At 41.2% G+C, this 24,496-nt stretch overlaps 1 protein-coding gene across 1 annotated transcript in view; it reads left to right on the top strand.

The window, feature by feature from the left end:
• The window catches only part of MAPK12 (mitogen-activated protein kinase 12), a 28,688-nt gene extending 4,774 nt beyond the window's left edge, over positions 1 to 23,914 (top strand). The window contains exons 3-12 of the mRNA XM_001233061.7: positions 5,641 to 5,699; positions 8,545 to 8,656; positions 12,709 to 12,738; positions 13,350 to 13,397; positions 18,782 to 18,896; positions 19,529 to 19,600; positions 20,370 to 20,449; positions 21,072 to 21,150; positions 22,771 to 22,944; positions 23,733 to 23,914. Of these exons, the coding sequence (XP_001233062.2) occupies positions 5,641 to 5,699; positions 8,545 to 8,656; positions 12,709 to 12,738; positions 13,350 to 13,397; positions 18,782 to 18,896; positions 19,529 to 19,600; positions 20,370 to 20,449; positions 21,072 to 21,150; positions 22,771 to 22,944; positions 23,733 to 23,803 (840 nt within the window). The 3' untranslated portion in view covers positions 23,804 to 23,914. The remainder of the gene's footprint in view (positions 1 to 5,640; positions 5,700 to 8,544; positions 8,657 to 12,708; positions 12,739 to 13,349; positions 13,398 to 18,781; positions 18,897 to 19,528; positions 19,601 to 20,369; positions 20,450 to 21,071; positions 21,151 to 22,770; positions 22,945 to 23,732) is intronic.
• Positions 23,915 to 24,496: the final 582 nt, after the last annotated feature.

The raw sequence follows: 24,496 nt of genomic DNA, 5'->3' as shown, positions 1-24,496 counted from the left end.
TTTCCCCCTTTTGGAAGGAGCTCAGGTATCCAACAGACACCAAATCAGCTCTCACTCTACAGTCATGCTTCTGAAGGTGATGATGCAGGCCTTCCATTTCAGGTTAGCTGATGCTTAATTACCTTGAATTCTTTGTTATGGGAAAAAAAAAAGTGAGGTTTTTTGGCATCAGCCAAGGGGCAAATTTTTTTCAGAGAAAATATTGGGAAAGTATGTTCCTACCTGAGGAGATCTTCACACTGCCACTTTTGCAGCTCATCCAGCCTGACGTGAGCATTAGAAGAGGAAGTATATGAAGTCGGTCCAAGAAAGGAGTTACAGGTGAGCCGTACCTTTACAGATGAGTGGTGCCAATGTGAATGCTCAATGTATTAGATTTCCTGCAGGAAGCCTGCAGGCTGCATCAGCTGAAAAATCCCCATCCTTTAAGGAGATAAGTGCCATGAAGTGCAAATTGTCAATCCTGTCCAGAAGTGGCAAATCTGCTTATAGATTGCAAGTGAGGCGTGGCTGTATGATTTACTGCTGTCAAAATGTTGTAGGGGAGTAACATTCATGGCACTTTTTCTGCATGCTGAAAGCTACGAACAGCAAGGCAGCTAACACAACACTGAGTATTAAAAGAAGTGACTCCAGGAGCTGGTAAATCAACATGGTAATAGCAGTCATCACATGTTGGGCTTATTTTACAAACCTACCTAATAGGTGTTTTACCCAGGCTGAATGTCAGCCATCACCTGTTTCTTCACACCCAGCCTTAGACAGCAATAAAGCAGACTGATGTACTTAGTCAAGTAAAACACGGTGAGAACAGCACTGAAACCCAAACCTTTTTGGATTAGGATTTTTGCCCGCTCCAGGGTGTAAGTCCACAGTTTGAGTCTGTTGGGTGTTGCATACAGGTCTCTAGAGGAGTGTGGCTCCTGAGGTGTGGCTGGTGCCCGTGGATGTGCTGCTCGTGCACTGGTGTGCTTCATCATGCCACTTAGCTTCTGAAGAAGTTACCCCTGCTTCTATTCACAAAGAGTAGAGACTCCTCCAGCCCTCAGGACTACAGTGAGTCTGGTCAGAAAAGCTTGTGATTCTCTGCCTTTCTCTTCAAATTTTTTGCTCTTTTACGATGTCAGATTTTATGGCACTGTGCCAGGATGCTACGCTGGTGTTGTCAGTGTGATGCAAAAAAGGGAAGAGAAAGGAGCTCATTGTCCCTCAGCAGACATCTCTCCTGGAGGTGCAGTGGAGGTAACCCTGGGTGGAAGGGAGGTGACCGTAGCGTGAGCCTTGTGCTGGGGGTTACAATTATAAAAAGATTGAGGCTTAGCGTAGTTAAAAGGATGCTGGCACCCCGCGATGTGGAACAGCACAACAACAAGAAGTTGAAGCTAACGCTGCAGAAAATGTAATGCAGCGTGATGTATAGTTCAGTGCAACCCAGCAGGGCTCTCTCTTAAAAAATGTACGTGTTTGTAGCTTGAGTGCCAGAGCTGCTCAGCTTCACTGTGTGCTCACGCGTAACATCCACGGGATAAAGGAGCACTTACTGCATGAGAGGCATACCCTGCATTACTTATTAATTTATAGCAGATCGAGTCTTTCATTTGCGTACCGCTGCTTGCATCAGAAACTTTCCTTTACAGAAATCCAGTGAAACAGTGCTTGAAAATACATGAACGTGCATGGGAGTTTATGGGTGAGGAGCTCCTCACTGCTGTGTGCCCATGGCAGAATTGTGTTTGGAACAGGAGGTAGTCTGAGGAGGGTGGAAACCACCTTACAAAAACAGTTGTTATTTGCTGTCAGTAATTAAAACTGGTCAGAGTGATCAGCGTAAATGTCTTGTGCAGGGGAATGATAGAGATTAAAAATGAGGCTGTAGCCACTGCCATGCTTCCCCAGCGACTTCCTAGGAGAGGGACACAGTCAGCAGTGTACAGAGCACAAACATCCCCACCTGAAATGAGTAGGACCAGCAGAAGTGTAGTTCTGCTGTTGGCTGGCATTGCTTTGCAGGAAGACGGGAGAGGCACACATCGAGCTCTGTCCATTAGACATGCTTTGAAACAAGCAAGGAAGGTACTGCAGGGGAGCTGATGGAAATCCAAACTGTTTTTCAGTTAGATGGGCAGAAGGAATCAAAGTGCATCCTTTGTGGGCGCTTCATTCTTGAAATCGCCTCCTGGCAGAATTTGTGGGGAAAAAATGTGGTGGTGAAAGGGCAGCACTGCTGCCAGTTTCCACAGGTGCTTTCCATCGCCATCCCTGGGTGCAGGAGGTTCATTCCTTATCAGAGGGGAAGAACACGGCTACAGAACGCTTCACAGCACCTCAGCTTTCATAGAGAACACGCTATGAAAAAGAGATGGTTCTTGCGATGCATGTTTTGTGGTGGCTTCGTTCTGTGCTGGGACAGTGTCTTTAAGCACCACAAAGTTTTTGCAACTACTGTATTTAACTGGGAGAAGAGGGCATTTTAGACAGACTTAGGATTTCCCACAGTATGGAAAAGGGGGTTTCCTACGCTCTGTCCAGTTCCTTCCCTTTTCCCAGAGAAGTGTCTGGAGAGGTATCTTCCTGGGAGGATTCATTTCATTCTGTGCCTCCTTGCTCTTAGCATAGCTGCAGAAAGCAGTGGTCTGGGTGGAAATACTAAATATCTCTGTTCCAGGGAAGGAGAAACATGCCTAAGCACAACTGTTCAATAAAGATCACCGAAGGAAAGCAATTGGGCCCCTTGCTTTTATTTTTAAATCAATTAACTATTACTGTGACTTATATATTGGGCGCTAACGGGGATTTCAGGTTTTTCAGAAAGCTTGCTTTGGACAACAAGAAAAGGAGCATTGTGAAACCCTTGGCATGTTAGAAGAGTTTTCTGTTTTAGCATTTAAAATTCCCTCCGGCGGGAGCAGTGCTGGTCTCTGTGGTATTCCTCACACAGGGTTTGCAGCAACGCAGGCCCACTGTAAGCTCACCTCCAGAAGTTCTCAGCCTCCCTCGGAATCAGTATTTTTTACCTCAGGAAGCATAAAGTAACGATGGGACACTGTTCAATGGAGAAGAAGTAAGATTTTGGTGTGGTTCATTGAATGATTTTTATTCTGCTATTCTCTTCACTGAAACGCGTTCTTGTGTTGACTGTGGGGGCCTGATAACGGTTTTTTGGAGAGATGGAGGCAGTGCAGCATCCCTATCACTTCATCTTCTGCTCCGTCAGCTCTGTCTGTGGGACTGTCCCCCACGGTTCGCTGCTGTATTCTGGCGTCACAGAGTTTGTCATCAGTATGTTTTGTGTTGGTGAGGCAAATAGCTTAGGCGAATGAAGGCATGGAAATACCTCCTTGGAGAGAACAAGAGGGACTTCAGAAAAAGGGGAAGGAGGGGAGGAAGTGCTGAAGATTTCACTTCAGAGAACAACCAAACCCTCTGTGGGTACATTGACTGTTCTATGGTAGTTACATTATTCTGAATGAGCTTCATTAACAGTCCTCAGAAAATTATTACTAGTGATTTTTTCTAAGATACATTTGGCTGCAAAGGTGAGGGGTTGTGAGCTGTCTGTCTTCATCTGTATTAGATGGCCTGGTGCAGCCTTGCAATGCTTTGATAACACCCGGTCTAACTGTGGTACATCCCTTGAGTGTGGAAAGGATAAAAATGGGTGCACGAAGGATTTCATCAGTGTTGGTTGGTTTTATTTAAAGCTTTAAATAAAGGAAGTTGTCCTTCCTTTCTTTCGTTTCCCTGCATTTCAGCTCTCTCTGTGTTTCTCTTTGCTTCCACATTATTTGCTACCCTAATATGCTAATAATGTCCCAAATCCATCCTGACTGTTATCCTGGTGAATTGTGCAGTCATTTCAGTACTTTGATGGTAACTTTGACAATATAATACGCTGTTAGTCCTGTTTCCTTTCTTGAAGTTTCTAGTTTTTCATGGTTTTAAACTGATGTGTAATCCCTAAACCACACAGCCGTAGAGATTGGTCTGAATAAGGCTATAAAGATATCAGGTCTCTTGGGAATAATATTCTCTTTCATTTTCCATTTCCATTGCTTTCTCTCTCTGCCCCACTGGTTAGTACTCCACAGGCCTGCTGACAACAGGAGAAGTGCTTTCTGTCAAAGTGTTTGGCTTCTAAAAAAGCATTTCAGACCTCAGCACAGAAGCCATCCTGCACTGATGACATCAGAGCCAGACAGCCCTGACATCAGTTGGGGGGTGGCATGACAGTCTGTCTTATAGATCTAATGCCATTCCTCTCCTCACCGTTGTTTCAAATACCTTTTTTCATCGTGGCCTTCAACTCAGTACCACAATAACCCTGAGCCTGTGACGTGCGTGTCTAAAAGTTGTGTTGCAGAAGGTTGCTTGGAGAGGCATGTGCATCAGTAAAGAACCAACCTGAAAAGCTGCTGTTTAAGATAGTGTGCATTCCTGCAAACCCAAAATACCACGTTCCAGTGTCAGTGTGGCAGCCCAGACCTGGGAAATGGCACGAGTAGCTCGGGGCCCAGAGCACCATCTGGCTGCTGGCAGAGCCTGGCTTCTGGGCCCTGCTCAGGGCTTTCTCTGAGCAAACAGAAATTGTTGTGAATTAGCAGTGCCTGACTGCAGGACTCCAGTTTGAGGTTTGAACCACGGGTGTTCTAAGAAGCTGAAAAGAAACAACTCTGAATGCCTGTAATGTGTAGGAATTTACAGGATTAAGCAATGTCTGAGCTGAGATTTGGCTTTAGACAATGCCAGCTACATCTTTTGAAGCATCTAGCTCCGTATATTTAATTTACTAGTCATTAATGAGCTTGAGAGAAGCACTGGAGGTGACTGTATTAAAACTATATCCAGTTGATGTAGTTCCACTGAAAAAATCTATCCTAGAATCATAGAATGGCTTAGACTGGAAAGGACCTCAAAGATCATAAGTTCCAACCCCCTGCCATGGGCAGACTGCCACCTACCAGCTCAGACTGCCCAGAGCCCATCCAGCCTGGCCTTGAGCACCTCCAGGGATGGGGCACCCACAGCTTCTCTGGGCAGCTGTGCCAGGGCCTCACTGCCCTCTAGTGAAGAATTTCTGCCTAACATCTAACCTAAATTTCCCTCTTAGGAAAAGCTGCGGTGGGGAGATGTGTTTTGCTAGGTGGTTGTTTCTCTTGATACTGTACTCTCTATGGGAAGAATTTAGTTCTAGCTTCTTGCTCGCTCTTCCGGTAAGGGATTGCAATCTTTCTACCTAAATTGCCTCCTAAGGGAAATTAGCAGGTGTTTGAAGTGATCTTCATTGCTGTCAGTGCAGGTCCAGCGAGGTGAGGACCACTTATGAGTGGTTCAGATTATAAACAGATTTATCTGGTTTATTTCAAAGACTAAAGTCATTCAGGTTAAAAGTAAGCCTCTGAACCTTTTATTTAATACATACATTTTTTTTTTTATCACAAGTAGCCCTCAGAGTTTTAAAATTTAACATAGCAAATCCTAATGTTGTTAGGCACTTCTTCAGCCATCTTTATGCCTGTAGTTGATATCTTGTTATGGAAACGTTTTTGATCATATTTCTCCACTAATTACACTATTCAGGAATTTTTGTGTTAAGGTAGTATTAACGCATGGTTTCTTTCTCTCCCTTCTCCTTATTTTCAGGTCATTGGAATACTGGATGTGTTCACACCAGATGTCACACTGGAGAAATTTAACGGCTTGTGAGTTTTGAGTTGTTTCTTTTTGGGAGTAGGGGACTGTTTCTTGTGTGGAGAAAGAGTTGTTTGTATTTCTTAATAATGGAAAATTCCAAACCCGTTGCTTCCTGACTTTTCTGAAATCCATCTTAGAGTAGCTGTTACATGCAACTTTGAAATTGGTAGGTTTTCGGATTATTGTTAGAGCTAGTAACCTGTTTTATAAGGTGTGTGCTTCTTGCAGCCCTCAGTAAACACATTTTGATGGGTTCCCTAACCCAACTTTAAAGTCCTGTTTTTTTACACTTAAGCTTAGACTGATCAGATAATGGAACCATTCTTAACTCAAGCGAGTGGTCTGAAAGTAATGCCTGCTACATGACACATCTCCAGTGTGGTCCATTCTAATTCTAGGGTTAATTCAAAACTGCTGTTACTGTTTAATTTCTTTTGGGAATACCTGAGCTCTGCTCTCTTACATTCCCTGTATGGTTTTCCAGTGCTCATTCTGGAATCTCTTATGTCCAGATGAAGGTGTCCTATGCTTCCCCTTGACTACTAACCTCACAGGCCAACGTGATCCAAGCAGTACATAATATAAATTATTTTCTGGCTTCAGGCATTTACATCTCTCCGATGTCTCTTTTGGCAGCATCTCAGACACTAGATATTTAGTGGTGCAGATATTAAGTCTGTTTTACTTGTGGGTCTTCTGCAGTCCTTGTGAATTAGAACTACAGAAACAGTGATCAGAAGCCCTCTTGGGCTTAATGTAGATAATGTGTTATTTTTATAGAACTGCATCGGATTTCCTCTAATGTATCTATATTTAAAAAGCAACTCTGTGTATTTGTATGTTGACAAGTAAAAGCTGACAAGAAAATGTGGGAAATGAAGTACAAAAAACACAGACCGTGAGTTAATATTGATCATTTAAGACACCACAAGAGCCAAAAAAGATGTTGTCCAAAAGGTTGGATTAGATACATGAGGGAATCTTCCCTTGGCTGTCTTTGCTGTAAGGTGTTATCTCTTGCCTATTGTGTGAAGATCAAATTCAAGTTGATTTGTGGCCAGAAACAGCTGAAGCAAGTGGTTTCACCACCAGCCAATCCCTAAGGCTGGTGTCATCCGAGACTTTGTGTTTCTTAAGTAACTTCTGGCCCTCCTGTTTAAAGCAAAACATGCTTCTGCTGTATCTGCTGCTCTGCTTTCCTGCTGCTCTACTCCATGAGTCAGTGCAATGAAGACTAAAGACAAAATCCCATTTCCTGTGTGAAGAAACAGTCAGTGTCATTTCCCTGCTGCACCGGTTTTCTGTCAGAGTTGGAAGTTCAACTGATGGAAATAGTGTACAAAATCAGAGATATGTGAGTCTTTACCAGTTGAAATCCCACTGTGTACAGCTATTTTTCATCTTCTTTGATCACACTTTTTTGCACTGTCTGTTCTTGTATCACAAAACAGGTAGCTAGAACAGGTTGCTGCCCTCTAAAAATGTTAGGGTTTTAACTTGGACTTGCAAGGAACTTAAATGTGTTGGGCAGCGCGTTTCCATTGGAGTGAATTGGCAGTCAAGTGTCTAACCTCGTTGTAAATACATTTCTAAAACAAAAACAAGTTTGACAAGTTTTAAATAGAAGACAAAGTGTTCGAGTGAGCCTATAATGTTTGGTCCTGTTGTTCCAATATGTTACTCATAAACTCTTACTAAGGTTCGGATTTTCCAACTCAGAAGTGGATTTTCTATTTCTTAAATTTTGTTTCCCCATTTTGTTTCCTCAGTTTGACTGCTAGAGATTTGATGTCATCAGACTGTAAACTGAGCAGATTGCACATGTAGAAGTGGTCTTAGAGTGCTTGATGGTTGCATATTGTTTTTAATGTTGCCTATTTACATAAATCTAATGATTTATTAATCATTATAATCTATGATTTATCCATCCAGAGGCCTGGGATCTGTACAGATGATGGCAGGCTAGTGAAATCTTAATGAATCATGAAGGTCACTGCCATTAGTAAAAGACAAATACATATTTCTTTCTCTGTTTTGTTTTGTTTTGTTTTTCTTCGGTAAAACTAATGTCATTTTCTGGTTCATTTCAAATATTCATGACCTCTGGGAAAAGGCATCTAATCAGTCTGATTCAGGGGAGAACTTAATATGCTTTTAACATTCAAGAGCATCAACAAAGCAGAAGTCAAACTCAGTTTTCTAGGTTACTGGGTCTGTTGTTGAGAAGTATCTAGAGTGATACTTGGAAAGAGATAAGAAATTTCATTCTCTGCTCGGTAGTTGCTATGTCCCTATATGATTACAGAATTGAATTGCACATTTTTTCTGTCCAAAGGGTAACAAATTGGTCTGTGAATGTTGAGATTGGAAGCTGGTATGAGTTACTAAAGATGAAGGAGGTTACGATCCTAGATAAAAGTTAATTTGTTACATCTGACCTTGTCTGTTTGATTCTAGGCAGTTTGATTGCTGCTAGTTCACATACCCTGTGATAATGATGGTGAGATAAATACCACTGTGTGTGAATGTCCCGGTTTCCTGTGTAGATATCTTCGAAATATTACTTGGTTGTTGAGTAGATACCCTTTATCTAGTTCAGCATCCGTACTCTTCTGATAACTGCCAACTTTCCATAATCACTGTTGGGATTATGTGATACCTCTTCGTGGCAGCAGATGAAAACACAGAGGGGCCTGAAGGGAAGATAGTAGAATTGTTTGGTAAACAGAATGGTCTGTAATATTGTCAATGTAACATACAAGTATGTTTCAAAGTATGTTTCAATTTATTTGACAAACTTAAAATTATTCTGACTTTATTTCCTTTTTTGTTGTTGTTTTTTTCTTGTTTAAGCTACCTGGTCATGCCATTTATGGGAACAGACTTAAGTAAGATAATGAAGCATGAGAAACTCACTGAAGACCGAATCCAGTTCTTGGTATATCAGATATTGAAAGGCTTAAAGGTTTGCCACTTTTTATTATTTCTATTTCACAATCTTGTTTTCCTAGTAAACCATTATGGAGAGCTGTAAATACTTATCATTTGATGGCATGATAGGGCTTACCTTGCCTTGTTTGGTACAAGTATTGGTATTCTGTGCAGTAGTTATTTTGTGACAGTAAACGTTATCTGGCAGAGCTGTGGGGTTTTTCTGTACAATCCTTTGTTTCTGGATTTTGTTGGGTTTTGTTGTTGGTTTTTTGTTTTTTTTCAAGAAAATGAAAAGAATTGAGGTCATTATATTGTGCCTGTACATATAGATATAGCCTGTAGGTGTGGTTTTTGGGGGTGAAAATATGAACTGGAGAGAAAATCTAAGCCTCACTGTCTCATAATGCTCACACTGGTTTTGGTGAGTGTTCAGGGACCATTGCAAGTGTCACTTTGGTATCTGTGCGTTAAGAGCCCAGTTCTGCAAAGTAGTAGAGCTCACTGTTGAATGTGACTAGGTAAGTTATTCTCTGGAGCACATTTCACTTATTTATATATTCAAGAAACAAGAATTCAGAGTTTAGGTGATGTATTCCTGTTGTAACGTTACTGTTCTAAATCCCTTCACCTAGCTCTGCAGGCTGTGTCCAAGCTCTCCAGCAGCAATGGCCGTTTAATTCCCTTTGCAGTTCAGGAGACACACTGTGTAGCATGAAGACCATAGAACTTCCCTGTCTAGGATTGGTGTAGTTCCTTTGGCTGCTGCCAGCACTATACAGTTTTTGTTTTATACTCCTACAACATATGAGCAGACTTTCCCCTGCGCACAAAGGTTAAGTGCAGACAGTGTGCTGGGAGTTGCATCTGATAGGGATATGCATATGCAGTGGAAATCCAGCACTGGTTTTGATAGAGGAAAGTTTGTCACATCTGTCAAGATTCTGATTTGTCCAGATGTGTATTTCTACTGCCAAACCCTATCAAAATAAATCGTATTGTGGGACAACTTGCTGATCCTGTACAAGAGTATCAGCAACAGTGCATCCATGATTCCTTTGTAGTTCCATATTTAATAGGTACAGAAGGGCAACTATTGTTTTACTGTCATCGTGGAACTTAGTAAATATGTTTTGTTCTTGAGGTTTAGGTTAGATATTAGGAGGAAGTTTTTCACACAGAGGGTGGTGACACACTGGAACAGGTTGCCCAAGGAGGCTGTGGATGCCCCATCCCTGGAGGCATTCAAGGCCAGGCTGGATGTGGCTCTGGGCAGCCTGGTCTGGTGGTTGGCAGCCCTGCACATAGCAGGAGGGTTGAAACTCGATGATCATTGTGGTCCTTTTCAACCCAGGCCATTCTGTGATTCTATGATTTTTATTTTGGTGATACAGCTGTATGCTTTTGTCTTTTCTTTAAAGTAGTTAGGCTTGCAACTTAGAAGGGCTTTTGTCATTCTTTTGTTTGGCAGAAAAGCTATGTCATGTCAAAGAATATGGTGGCAAGCTGAAAATAAATGTTCTATGCAGGTGGAACAGGACTGGAGTTTCCAGCTCCTTCAGTCTTGGGTTCCTTGTCTGCAGGAATGTGACCTGGGTTTGTTTTTTTGTCGGACTGAGAATGGGGTTGGTAATCGTATTTCTTGATTTATATAATATTTGAGAATGGAAACTTAGCTCTTGGGCTGTACAAGTACCTTTTCAAGCATCTTTAGCCATATTCATGATAATATTTACTTCTTCCAGTTCTCTCCTTTGGTCATCCCTATTTACTGTCTTTTGTTCACATTTGTGGTGTTCTTTCTACTTCACTGTTTTCTCTTCCCTCACCCATTTCATTCAGTTTTTCTTTACCTGTTAAGTCACTCCTCGTTTTCATTTTTCTTGCTGCCTACAATGCTTTTCCCTTAGACTTTTCTAATCCCCTTTTTAGTAGATTTTTGTTTTGTATAGATATTACGTACGTAGACAAGAATCCTTAGAATTCAGACAACTGTTGGATCTCTTCCTAGCACAATCTGAAGCTTTCATTCAAGGATTTATGAATGCTATCAAAAGCCATCTTCAGGATTATGCACGGAGCTCCTGTGTTCAGAGGCACTTTGCACACATTAAACTGGAATCTTGAATTCAATTTTGTTCCGGTAAAGTGGTAATAACACTGTGAAGTATATGTCTGCTGTGGTCTCGGTGTGCCTATCACATTAAAAGTGAATAATCTGACAACAGATGGATAACTTAATGAGGAAAATTGGCAAGAAAAGGATCCCATTTCAGAAGACTGTTGAACTGAAACGGAAAACTTTCTGAACTAAGAGTAGCTTAGTTCCAGTGCTGTACCTGCCAGTAGATAATAGAAAGCAGTTACAGAATACCACTGTTGTTGAAGAAGCACTGCAGCTCAACACAGGTTTTTCAGTTTACAGAAGGGCTAGTGTTTACATTAGCAACAGAAAGAAGTGCTATTTCATGTAATCTCGGCAGATGTTAAGAGAAGTGTTGAGAAAATAGATGAGCTCTCCCCAAAGTGCTGACATGATTTTTGGTGCTATTAACTGTCATTAAACCTTCAGTGGAGTGAGAACACCAATAAAACCACATTCTTCATCAAAATGGGTGGGTTTACTTAAAATAAAACTCAGAAGGGTGCAGTCCCTTTAATTCCTGTTTCTACATGCTACATTCTTAGGTGCAGAAATTCCTGAATCTGTGAGTTATTTCCTTACTGCGTACGGTCATACCGGCAAAAATAGCCTATAGAATATTATTAGCATCTGCTTTGGAAAATTAAGAGGCCTCAGTACAAAGGCACCAATGTGATTTGGAAGAGAAGTAGTCATAGTGGTGTCCTTGATAAAGATGGCTGTTGACTGAAGACTCCAGCCTTTTCTCCTTTTGCTGGGAGCCTAACTACTTACAGGCATACTGTTAAAAATTGGTGTGTGTTTATATCTTCTCCAGATTCTGTACCTCTGACAGACCTCTTCTTTTTTGCATCTGGTTCCTTCCATCCCAGTGCTCTTCATGCACATCCGTGACAGAAATAGCGTTTCGTGTGCTGTAGTGGTTTTACAGCCTGCACTTTGGGTAACAGTTCCCTCAACCCCTTGTGGCTGCCCCCAGGAAATCCTGTGGAGTACTTTGGCAGTTCTATGGGAGATTTTAAACCTTGTCTAATAGGCAGAAGAAAGTGATGTGCCATCTGCTGGAGGTACATGGTGCTAGGGCTTTGGGCACAGCAGAACAGAAAGCTTTCTAGATGGGGACTCAGGCGTGACAGTCAGCAGTGTGCCCCTGCGGCAGCAGAGCCCTGTCACCATCTTGACTGTATGGGTGAAGTTGTAACCTGTGGGTGAATAGAAGTGATTTTTTCTCCCTCTACTCAGAACTTAAGAGACCATTTCTGGAGCTCTGTGTTCCATTTGGGGCATCCCAGCACAAGGAGGGCACTGACAGAGCGATGACACCAATGCACTGAGGGGTCTGGATGGAGAGCAAGCAAGTAGAGGCTGTGCGAGATGGGCTCATGCTGCCTGGAAAAAACATGGCATGGTGTGGCTCTGACCAGTGTCTATGTGTATCTGATGGGAGGATGTAGAGAAAAATGTGCTGATAAATGTGATAAGCTAGAGTTGCATGCAGACAGTGGTGAAGCATACCGCAAGGCTTGAGATGTTACCTTCAGGATCTTCATCCTGTTCTTAAAGGCTTTCTGAAAACTCAGTACTGCTGAGGCGTGCAGATCTAAACTATGAAGGCACAGCTGAGATGACTGCTGCAAGAGAGCATTTCTGATGTATAAAAGAGCAGGATTGATTTCAATGGACATATATCCAGAAAAAACTTACGATCTGGTACAGTACTCAAACTGGTTTACTGGTATGTAGTTATTGGGGGAGGAACAGGGTAAAAATGCTGTTGAATTACCTGAACATTAAAAGATCTTCTGTGTAGTAAATAAACATTTCCAAAATTCAGGTTACTTTAGCACCATGAAAAGGCACTTTCTGCCTACTCCCCAGACAGCTCCTTACGGTCAGGAGCTCAATGACTAAAACATGCTTTCTTTCTTTCCTTTTTTTTGCAGTATATTCACTCATCTGGCATAATTCACAGGGTAAGTAGAAACTACATAAAATATGTTTAAATTCTTACAATGGGACTGTGATTGTGTGTAAGAATGGACATAAATGTGCTAGAGATTACATTTATGATGCTTAAGTTTGATTATGTCTTTGATAGAAACAGCATAGCTACATCAAGTGTAAGTTGGCCACCAAAGTTGCACTGAGAACAGTTTAGGTTTAGATTTCTTAAAGTGCTTCCTGAAATTGAGTTGTAAGTCCCCATAAGAGCAAACGACACCTAAATTGAGATGGCTAAGAGTTTTTTCTGACTTCTTGAAGACAAAAATTAGAGTAAATCCTTTAAAATATTTAAATGTTATATAGGAATCATTGATTTATTTTATTTGGAAGGGACCCTTAAAAGTCATTTAGGGGGAGAACGCAAGGAAAAATGCCATACAAATTCAAGTTTGTGTCTTTACTTCTGTAATTTGTTACATCTGATTTTCTGGTTTATATTTATGGCATTGTTTTACTTGTTACTGTGTTAAGTAGCTGCAGGAAAACCATTTAACCTAAATGAAATAAATACTTTTAAAGTGAGTTTTATTCTGTTTGCTGTAAAATAAATAAGTAACATCCGTTTCAAATCTGATTACAGGATCTAAAGCCTGGAAACCTGGCAGTAAATGAAGACTGCGAACTGAAGGTAGGATATGCTTATTGAAATAAGTTTTCATCTGTATCAGAGATGCACCACAGAAAACAGCGGGGGCAGTAGCTGTAAGTGTGCTAACTGGTTTCAGTGGTAGGCAGAGGTTTCAGCCCAGGAGCTCAGGAGGGTGTTGGAGAAAGGAAGAGGATCAGATGGACAGTGGTAATGAACTTGAAAAAAATGACTGGAGGCTGATCCTTTTAAATATTTTCTGATTATTGGGACTTTAATCGCCATAACAGTATTTGTGTATTTATTTAAGAAATGAAGCCCTGAATACTGAGAATCTATTAGTTTCCTATTTGCGTGTCCTTAACTGAAGTCAGTGTATGTTTCATGTGGATGGCGGAGGTGATGATAAATGTCTGAGATCATTATGGAGCCAAGCACAAGAAGTGTCTGTACCACAGATCAGAAATGTTGCCAAGGGTGTCAGAGCTGAGCACATGTAAGACACTCTGGGAAACTAGTGCACTGTTAACAGGGGAGAGCTGAGGGGTGGCTCCAGGGTGTACAGAAGATAACTGGCGAGGAGGTCAATGCCACAGGCTTTATTCGTGGCTTTGGTCCTTCCAGCTGGGCAAGGAGCAGTGTGAGAGCTGAAATTACCTTCTTGTGGGTTGGTGTTTATGTGGCAGTCCATGCAATAGCCTTGGGCCCATGAAAGCGTGTGTGCATAATTATAGTAGTCAGGCTTCTCAGGAAACAATCATATCATGGTTACAATTGCACAAGGGCTGTAATGGAGAACTATTCTTATGATACCTTGCAGCTCATTGCTTCAGAGAAGCATGTGAGGAATCAAATACTGCTCACCACTAACATCGTATTTCTTTGAAAGCTATTCCTTCTGCACCATTAAAATAAAAGCATCAATTGCACGTAGACTACATGTGCTTCATAGAAAGAAGTTCTTGAGCTTTGCTTTTAACTGAATTACTGGGAAAAAATCATTAAAGTGAGATGGTTACTAATCTAGTGTTGTATATAGTTCAGCTGTTAACTTTCATTGGTACACTATAAGACAGGTGCACTTTATGGCAGTTCTTATATTTCCTGGTTGCTGCTTATCTGGAGTGGAGAAAGTGCTGGCACAGACCATGCCTCCCTTTCTCCTACCCACCTGGGCTTCTGTCCAAAGGTGGGTGTGAGGATGGTGCACACTCACACCCATCCCCTATGGAAATGGGGCTTAGCTGGAATGCACACCTGGAGACAGGGCTGTAGCGCCCACACTGGAAAGTATCTGTCTTGAAGAGTGGGTGTTTCCATTCCTGCTGAATCTTCCTTGGATTGCTTCTCAGTACAGTCTGTCTGAATAGTAATTCTGCTGCTGCACGTTTGTCATCTCAGGCCTCCTCCTAAATCATTGGGCTGAAATAGCGAATCTGAACTGTTCAAATTTTATTACTCAGTTTCTTAACATGTAATTAGAAATCTTCCAATAGCTGTCAGGGAAGATATTTGTACTTGAGAAATAGTTACACAGTGTGCCCCAACACAGCAAAATGCATCTGGTTGAGCTGTGCAGAATGGGCTTCTTTAAAAAAAGCAAATTGTTCATTATCAAGTTGAACTGTGTAGTGCTCAGCACTGTTCATTTTAGGAATATAGTTTATCCTCCTGAGAGATAAGGGCCTCACGCTGCTTCCAGTCCTCAGGTCATTCTATTGTATTCTACTGTATTCTATTTTAATAGATCACTATTAATTTTCTCGACATGTTTTTGTTACCTGTCTTCTCTTAGCTGTAGCAATCTGAGAGGCAAGCCAGGACTTTTCAGTTAATTACAAACCCAAACTATGTCTTCTGTCCTGTGCTGTCATGGCTGGTGCAGACATCTTCACAAAACAACAGTACGTTCGAATGGGACATTTGTGTCCTGATATGTGAGGACTCTTAGATCTTATGGCCAAGGCCGTCTCCCTGAAAAGAAATAAGCCTTTGTGGAAGCAGTTCAGTCACGTAAGAATTCCAGCTTTGAATAAATACAGTAAGTCTAAGTCTACAACTGGGAGATACAGAAGATCAAAGGTTGTAAAGCAGTCTCATAATTAAATGCAATAAAAGTTGATGCAGGATTGCAAAAATTGTTTTTTAGCATGCAACGTATGTGTTATATACCGCATTATATACAGCATGTAGCTATTGCAGTGCAGTTTCTTGCTCTGGAGACTGAGTGGAACAGACCTGGATGTTCAGGGCCAGGTCTTTTCAGGATTTCCCTATTTAGGACAGAAAGCCATTGTCTCTTTCTGGCTTGTGCGAGGCCAAAATGTGAGTGAGTCCCAGTATGATAGTGGGGGAAAAAAAGAATCTAGGTAAACCAGTTGGACATGTTCTCCCTCCACCCCCTACCTGTACAGTGAGATTTTGAGACGCGGTCCAGATCCAAGACATTCTTTCACTGTATGATTGCTCTATTTCCTTACCTAATACAACTTATTTTTCTGTCACCTTGGACATTTTTAAGCTTTTACGTAAGCTGAAGCAAATAATTTGATACCAGAACACCATTTTGTTAAATGAGTAGGAGAAAATGTAGTACTAAGTTTAGGTTTTCTTTCTTGACTTTCAGGGCAAAATTATGCTATCCCTAGTTTTATGCTAAGTTCTGGTATTGCATACAGAAGAGATGTGCTAATTTGGAACCAGTAAATACTGGTCATCCAAAGGCAACTCCAATGTATGAGCGGAAAGCAAACTATCAAATGTTGAGAAATGTACATTAAAAATATGAGGGCAGGGATTTAACTGTGATCTCACTTACGCTGAACCAATTGAACTGCCTTTCACTGCGTGTGCATTCCAGATGTAATACATAGGATGTGCCTTGCCCTGTGAGCACACATCTAATGCCACGGTATGCTGGCACAAGGCAGTACTGCCAGGGCTCATCCCACTCCTTTTCCCCCTTATATGTCTCAGCAGCTTCCCTTGGCTCAGCTCAAGGAGCTGTGCGGCTGTGGGAAAGTCAGAACAGTTCCTTGAATTAATAATTGCTAATAAGTAGTCAGCCCTATTTCTCAGAGCACGCTTTCCGGCTGCCTTGTCTGATTCTTTCAGCTGCTGCATAGGAATCAGGGAAGTGACAGTGGAGGGTGCCACAGGGGGAGTCACTGCCCTTCCTGTTGTCTTGAAGCTACGAATTATTTTTGTTACAGTTACTGAAGCAAGGAAGAAAATTAAGTTTGCTAAGTAGGAAGGGAGCTTACTCTTGAGCCGTGGGGCATTTGCTCTCTTTCATAATTCCTGCATTATAAAATTGGTTTTCAACTTGCTCTGGGAATATCTTTTGAAGTTCTAGTAGAAAACTAGAAGATCAGACAGAGTATGAGAATAATATTCTGATGTGAAAATTGCTGTTGCATTGGTACTGTGTTACTGCTAAGCTCCATTTGTTCGTGAGCCTAATGAGCATCTCAATGAAAAGAAATCATAAAGATAATGAGTAACACATAAAAATTCTTGCTGTCGTTTTCTGCCTTTAGAAGAATACAAGTCCAAATTCCATCTTAGCCCTTCTCCAAGAGCTGGTGTCACAGCCTTTTGTATGAAAGAGGCCTACGAAGCTGTGCCAGGCAGTACCACCTGATTTCTCTCACCCTCCTCTCCCTTCCAGCATTAAGGGAAGACACTGTGTCTGTTCCATGTATACAGTACATTTGAAAGCTTTATATAAAGGTGTATTGCAGTTGCAAATATGTTGAGACCAGTTTTGAAGGGTAACTTTGGGCTTAATCAGTTGCATTTTCTTGGTAAGAATAAAAATCTCTCCCGTTGCTTCCTAATCCATTCCAAATTTGTAGGTAATCAACAATTATGGGGAAGTTGTGGAAATAATGCTTCTAGTGTGGCAATAAAGATAAGCCCTGACATTTTCTATTCTTAATTTATGAATGAAATTACAGTTTCCCTTTCTATTAGCATCAGGGAATAATGAAATTGCCCTGCTTAAAGTGAAATATTTTAAGGTGTTTAACTACAGTGAAAGCATTGCAAATATATCACTCTTGCTATAGTAATGCATGGGTGCTCCTAGTAAAAACTTCTGCCGTGTTAGTATATGTATGAAGCCAGATGCACGTGGAGAGTAGTGGCCCTTCACATGAAGCTACCTGTTCAAGTATCTGCAAAGGATGATCTGAGCAGACTTGTCTCCCAAGACCCCACGCTTCTTGTTCATAGCGTGGATTTCCTAGTAAACTGAACTGACTGTTGGCCTCATCTGTTGGCACCATCTTTTGATTGCCCACGCAGGTGAGCCCTTATGTTAGAGAATTTCATAGAGATGGACAAAAGGCTGTAATGTTTATTTTTAGTCTTGTTGCTCTACAATTACAATTGCTCTTGCAATAGCAAGAGGGTCTTACAACCATAGAGTTTCCAACCAAGGTTGGAAAAGACCTCTAAGATCATCCAGTCCAACTGCCCACCTACCACCATATTTCCCACTAAACCATGTCCCTCAGTACAACATCTGAATGTTTCTTGAACACGTCCAGGGTCAGTGACTCCACCACCTCCCTGAGCAGCTCATTCCAGTGCCTGACCAATCTCTTGGAGAAGAATTATTTCCTAACATCCAACCTCAATCGACAGTGGTGCAACTTGAGGCCATTCCCTCTCATCCTATCACTAGTTGTGTGGGAGAAGAGGCCGACTCCCACCTCACCACAACCTCCCTTCAGGCAGTTGTAGAGATGATTGGGTCACCCCTGAGCCTCCTCTTCTTAGAGAAGAGTCTTAGAAATAAGCTAAATTGTACAAAGCCTTTAAAAAATTGTACTAACTTTGCATTTCTTACCAAGGCTTGTTTTGTGGTTGAAGCAGTAGGCTGGAAATCAGTGGGACTAAATAATGGTAACTCCTTATGCTTGTTCCAGCCTTTCATGTAACCCAGAGGAAGTTTTCCCTTCTATGAGTTATTCATAAAAAAAAAAAAGATAATGATATCTCCTTACTTCAGAATATTCTTGGAACACACTCTAGAATAATTGTGCCACCTTGGATGTCAGAACAGTGGATACCATGTAACCTGGGTGCTTTTCTTCTAACTCTAAAAGGATATGGTAGTTGTTCCACAGCCAGGACTGAATATGACCAGTATCTCTTTAACCATTAATTGAATAATTAATTGTTATCTCTACTGGCTTTAAGTGTTGATATGGAGGTATCTAACATGGAAAAAAACTGTAAACCTCCTTGCTGCTTCTGTCTTGATTCATGAAATGAGAGCAAGATACTTCAATGAGAAAAAGATGCAAAAATAACTCAGTCTCTGCAGGATGCTCTGAGTCTTTTGTTTCCTGTGTTTGTTAAATCTGTGTGAAATAGATAACTGGCTTGTCTGGGTGTGCTTTGTGCTTCCACTGCAGATCCTGGATTTTGGATTGGCCAGGCATACGGACAGTGAGATGACAGGTTACGTGGTTACAAGGTGGTACAGAGCCCCAGAGGTCATCCTTAATTGGATGCATTACACACAAACAGGTCAGCATCTCTTTGGAAAAGTCTTAATACTGCTGAAGCATTCACCGAATCAGGCAAGGCTGTGTTTCTGAAGTGAGTGAGACATTGGAGGTGGAAATGATAATATAACGATGAAAAACTCCCTTGTAGATTGCAGGTAATCATTTGGGGGGGGTTGTTTTTTGTTTAGTTTATGGGGTGGGGTTTTTTTGTTTCTACTTTCTAAAATTCACAGGAAGTTCCAAAGCAATTGGAACAAACCTGCTCTACGTCTTTGTGTTCTCCCTGACTAATCTCTCTGCAAAGATGTGCTTGCTGTAACAGACAGGGTAAGTGGCAGAATGAGGGAATTTAAGTAATGCTGGAATAACCGTAGAAGTTTTTGAAAGCATAGCAGAATTACTTCCCGCGTGCATCTGTTTGTTACTGAGAAACTGATTCTGCCCAGTACCAGATTATCTTCTGTTTGCCAATCAGAAATGCTAGTAGTTTGCTCTATGTTGTTTATCATAGTCTGCAAGGCACTCATTTATATTATAATGGGCTACAAAGGTAAATTTTAGTTGTCTTTAAAATATATTTTAAATTAAACTTTATCTACATTCAGATGAACAAATATTCAGTAATTTAATGATACTTTGTCATCTTTTCAGTTGACATCTGGTCTGTGGGCTGTATAATGGCTGAAATGATAACGGGGAGGCCTCTGTTCAGGGGAAACGACCGTATCCTTCCTCAGTGCGTTAATGAAACCAGTGTCAGAAAATGATGAGAGATGCCTGTGTGATGCATTGAGTGTGCCGAAGATCTGATGAGCATAAATTGAAAGATATAGCTTACATATGGCTATCATCTTTGTATTTAATTGGTTATTTGATATTTGTACCACGTCTGTACGTCAGCAAGTTAAAACTCATATTACTGAACTTTGTCAATAGAGAGTGGGATATCCATTGAATGATGCCTCAAATCATCAGCTAAAAGTTTCACTGACAATACAAAAGGTAAATATTAATAATAATATGTATATATATATTTTGTAGCAATTGGTTCCACAACTCCAGCACAGAAAATTCTGGTGTAGCATATGACCTTATGAGCACACACTAGTCCATTTCATGCCTTTTGAGGCTTTTGTCCAAATATCGTGTAAATAATACACACCAAAATATTTTAGATGTGCAGAAAATATTTAGTCATGTCACTTCATTGCTGAGAATTTAAGAAAATAGTTAAGATTTAGCCATACTTCATCTTAGGTGATGCTTTGTTGGCCCGAATACTTGTGACAGACAGTAGAGTGCAGTGTTAAAAGAATACAGCAAGAATTCTCCACTTGTTTTGTTTATGAGCTCTGTATGTTTGACAGCTCATCTTTTATACATCTTCTGTTCAGTTGTTGCATCGTTGGTTTTGCTTTATTCTCCAGTAGCAAAGGAACACATAATTTTTATCCTGTGCTGAAAGACTTTGTTCCTTATTTCTGGCATTCAGATCTGGACCAACTCACAGAAATAATGAAAATAACGGGTACGCCAAGTCAAGATTTTGTGCAAAAACTGAAGAGTCAGGATGTGAGTATTCTCATATTCACAGCCAGAATAATTACCGGACGTTAAGGGGAAACAGAAAACGATAAGGACGCTGAAAAAATCGATATATTTAAGTACTTTAAATCAGCTGAGCTATACATTACTTCCTTTGCTGGAAATGTACTGAAAATATGAACCTCTTCAGAGAACCCATTCATTCTGTAGGTGTCTCTGACTTCCTCTTTCCTATTTCCATGTGATGTTCTTGAGAGTCCTGAAGTCCCTGCTATGAAGAACCTAAAATGAATCATTAGAAGAACTGCATAATTTAAATACTAAAGAATTACTGTAAAATACACACTTTTAGAGATTTCTGTAAACTTCAGTATGACATTCTTTCAGATCATGGATACATGTTTATTCTAATCAACATATTGGACGTTGATTAGGTATCAAGGATTTACATTTAATTTCTTAATCACAATTTTAAGGTTCAGTTTAAAAGACACTGTTCCTTTCAACAAGAAGGTGAACATAACCAGGCCTTATCACAAAAAAAGAAAAGTCCATTTGTACAAGGTACTGTCAAAGCATCAGTAAGTTACCTAGCAAGCGCATTACGAAGGAGGCAAAGTTCTGATTTAACATTCATGTTTCTTTTAAGGCAAAAAACTATATCAAAAGCCTTCCAAAAGTCCAGAAAAAAGATTTTGCATCCGTCTTGAAGCACGCGAGTCCTTTGGGTAAGGCAGTTTGTGTGAATGTGTACAATCTCTGTTGTTGTTTTGTTTGCGTTGGGGGCAGCAGCAGTGTCAGTCACGTGATAGGTTACGTGGAGATTCTCATGCTGCTCTGCCTCTTGCTTTCCGTAACTCAGAACTTTGATTCTAGTGGCTGAGCTGTGCCAAGTTTAGACTCTGCCAGGAATCAGATGATTCAGAAGAGTCAAAAAGAAGTATTTTATGCTTTAGGCTCTGATCCAGACCGTGCTTAATGGTTTTACTGAAGCAGCTTTCTCAAGAGCCCTGGGGATTTAAATATATTTAATAAAGTTTTCTGTGCATTGTATTTTAAATATAATTCTGAAAGGTCCTTTTGATGTATAACAGAAATGCAAGCAAATAGAAAGCTGACATTTTAGACATGGAATGAATGCATCCTGAGAAACATCTGTGCATTCCTGCAAAGATCTGGCTTGTATTTGATGGATATAAACAGCCAGAAGAACATACTAAGTGTGCATAACTGTGACATGACCTGAGGCAATAAGAGCTCTGAGATGGCTCTGCCCAGCTTCCTCTGTTCCCCAATGACCTGACTCATAAAGCCAGGCTTTCTTAGAATATAAATCAGGATAATTGAGTCTTCTGTATTTAAGCAGTTAAAATGGTATGTTAAGATACAGTAGGATTATTAACCATGACCACATGGCTAACTCACTAGCTGTCCCAGCTGCAGCAAACTCTACACATCTCTGCTTAAATTCTTCCTATCACTTCTTTGGCCATCTGGCTGTATCTTATATGAAGAACCACTGCTCTTGGTCTGGGAGAGAAGGTTGGAGGGACTTGTAGTGTTAGGTGCATGGTTGGACTAAATGATTCTAAGATGTTAGGGATCCATAATGTGCCAAGCAGGCATTGCAGCATCTTTTCCTGTGCTGCTGTCCCTTCTTCCTTTCTGGTGCTCCACCCAACTCAGGAACTTTCTTACAGGATGCTCTTAGGAACATAATAGAATCATGGCTGTTTATACTAGTGCACTTTGATAGTCTCACAGAGGACCCGATTCAAATCCACCGGTGAGGGACACTGAAGATGTTCATGGATTTCATGGATTGTTTTGGTGAGGTCAAAACACATTGCAGATAAAGCTAGCGCTGGCATTGAGAGCATGGATGTCTTGGTGAACTTGAAAATGTGCTGCCAGTGCTGGGGGCATGGATTTAGTCACATAACAAACAATTCTCAGTAGCTCTACACCCATCCGCTCATTCTGCGCCTGCCAGGTAATGATGTGCCTTAGAACCACAACACAGTGCTGGCAGTGAGGGCAGACATCTGGGAAGTTCCTAAATGCAGTGGTCCTGGAGTCAGAAGCTCAGAAGTCATAGTTGAGGTGATGTGGCTGTATTGCATGTGGAATTTAAGGAGCATCTCTGCATTGCTTGGTACACATCCCAGCTTGTTCACAGCACTCTGTTTTGTTGTGCAGTTGAGCCCCACTGGCAATAGAATGAGCACCCAAAGATTCTGCTTCGTAAATCCGTATATATCTTTAAAGCATCTTCAGTGCAACATTACTTTGTATAGGCTGGAATCGGTGGCTTGATTTCAATGCAATGTTTATTTTCTGTTCCTTAGCTGTAAATCTTTTGGAGAACATGCTGGTGCTGGATGCGGAGGAGCGAGTCACGGCAGCTGAGGCTTTGATGCACCCTTACTTTGAACCAATTCACGATCCTGAGGAAGAAATCGAGGCTGAGAAATATGATGACACATTTGATAACATGGATCTGCCCCTGGATGAGTGGAAGCGTGAGTTTACTCTTGTGATGTTTTCCAAAATGGGCAGTTAGAAAGGCCATCCCGGAATGAAAATATTCTCCTTTGCTAATGACTGTGGCTCCTTTTAATGGAAAAGAATAAGTGGACAGCTGTAAAATAGAGAAGCACTGTTGGTCAGTGTTCCTTTTATCAAATCCTCCCGAAAATATCTTCAAAGGTTTTCTTCTCTTCCTCCTAACAGTGGCTCCTATCTTCTTCATCCATCTTTCTTCTTATCTCCTGCAATGTAAGAAAGAAAGAAACACGTTTGTTGCAGTGGATAGGACAGGGCAACAGATTCCTTAGCTGTTGGCTATATAGCCCTTAAGGCTATTGCTGGCCTTAATGTTCAGTTAGATGTCTTTACTCTTTCTGAGAAAGCCTGTCTCTCTCAGAAGAAATTAAAATCTGAATCTGTTTTTTGTCTTACTTCAGAGTTTTGTATTTTGGCTCTTAAATGAGGTGAGGTCTTGATTTGTAATTCTGCTGTACTTAGGAGCACTTTCTGGGCATATTTTCCACTGTATTATAATGTCAATGCTTACACCCCTTTGAAAACACCTACAACGTTTTCGTATTGGGCTACTTCTTCAAATCTGAAGTGACAAAACAGTACTCTTTCTCTCTTTTTTCACCTGAAGAGGTCTCTGTCTTCCTCACCTTGGCCAGAGCCTAACCATGCTGGGGTTTGCACCGGGCTTACGTCTGCAGCTCCTTTTGTGGCCAGACCAGCACACTGTTTATTCTGTTGTTTTGTGTTTGTTTGGTTTTTTTTCCAGGTATTACATATAAAGAGATACTGAACTTCAAGCCACCACAAACATCAGAGTCAAAGGAGACAGCGGTGTAACTGTATGGCTCCATCTTTTCGGAACTCAGAAGAAAGCGGGAAAGCTGTAAATGTTTGTGATATTTCAGATGTATAAATTTTTTATAAATAAATTGGATGTAATCTATTTCATCTGCACTGTAAGAAGGAGCGGTGTCTTTTACTGTGCATGTGGAAATGCGGTGCCTCTGGAAGCAGCACCTCAGAATTGTCCAGAAGCTCATTTCTGCTCACAGCTTCTCCCCTCTGCACAAAAGGGTTCAGTCTCTGACAACCCTTGAAAGAGCAGGTGGGACCAATTCTTCAAATCAGAAATGAGGTGAGAGTACAAGTTACCACTGCAAACAAGCTGAGACACAGAGAGTACATCAGTGATGTACAGCATCTGCTCTCTGCTCTCCGGGGCTGTTGAACCACCTTGAATTTAAGAGGTATTAATAGGACTTCCTGTGGAATATTTCACCTTGATGAGATGTCTGGAGAGCCTGATTAGCTTCTGTGACCTCAGCTAGCGAGGAGCAGAGATACAGCCTGAATGGATGCATTCCTTTTCTCCTTTGTGAGGGCAAAAGAGCCTGAGCTCCGACCAGGTCTGAAAAATGGATGCAGGAGGCAAGAAGCAGGCGAGTGTCAGTGTCCTAGAGATTTTTAAGGTAACCAGTGTGGTAGGATGAGATTTCCCAGGTGCAGTAGGTGAACAACCACTAGGGAAAC

Source organism: Gallus gallus, chromosome 1, assembly GCF_016699485.2.
Source record: "Gallus gallus isolate bGalGal1 chromosome 1, bGalGal1.mat.broiler.GRCg7b, whole genome shotgun sequence".
Lineage (NCBI taxonomy): Eukaryota > Metazoa > Chordata > Aves > Galliformes > Phasianidae > Gallus > Gallus gallus.
This window is presented reverse-complemented; position numbering and strand designations above follow the sequence as displayed.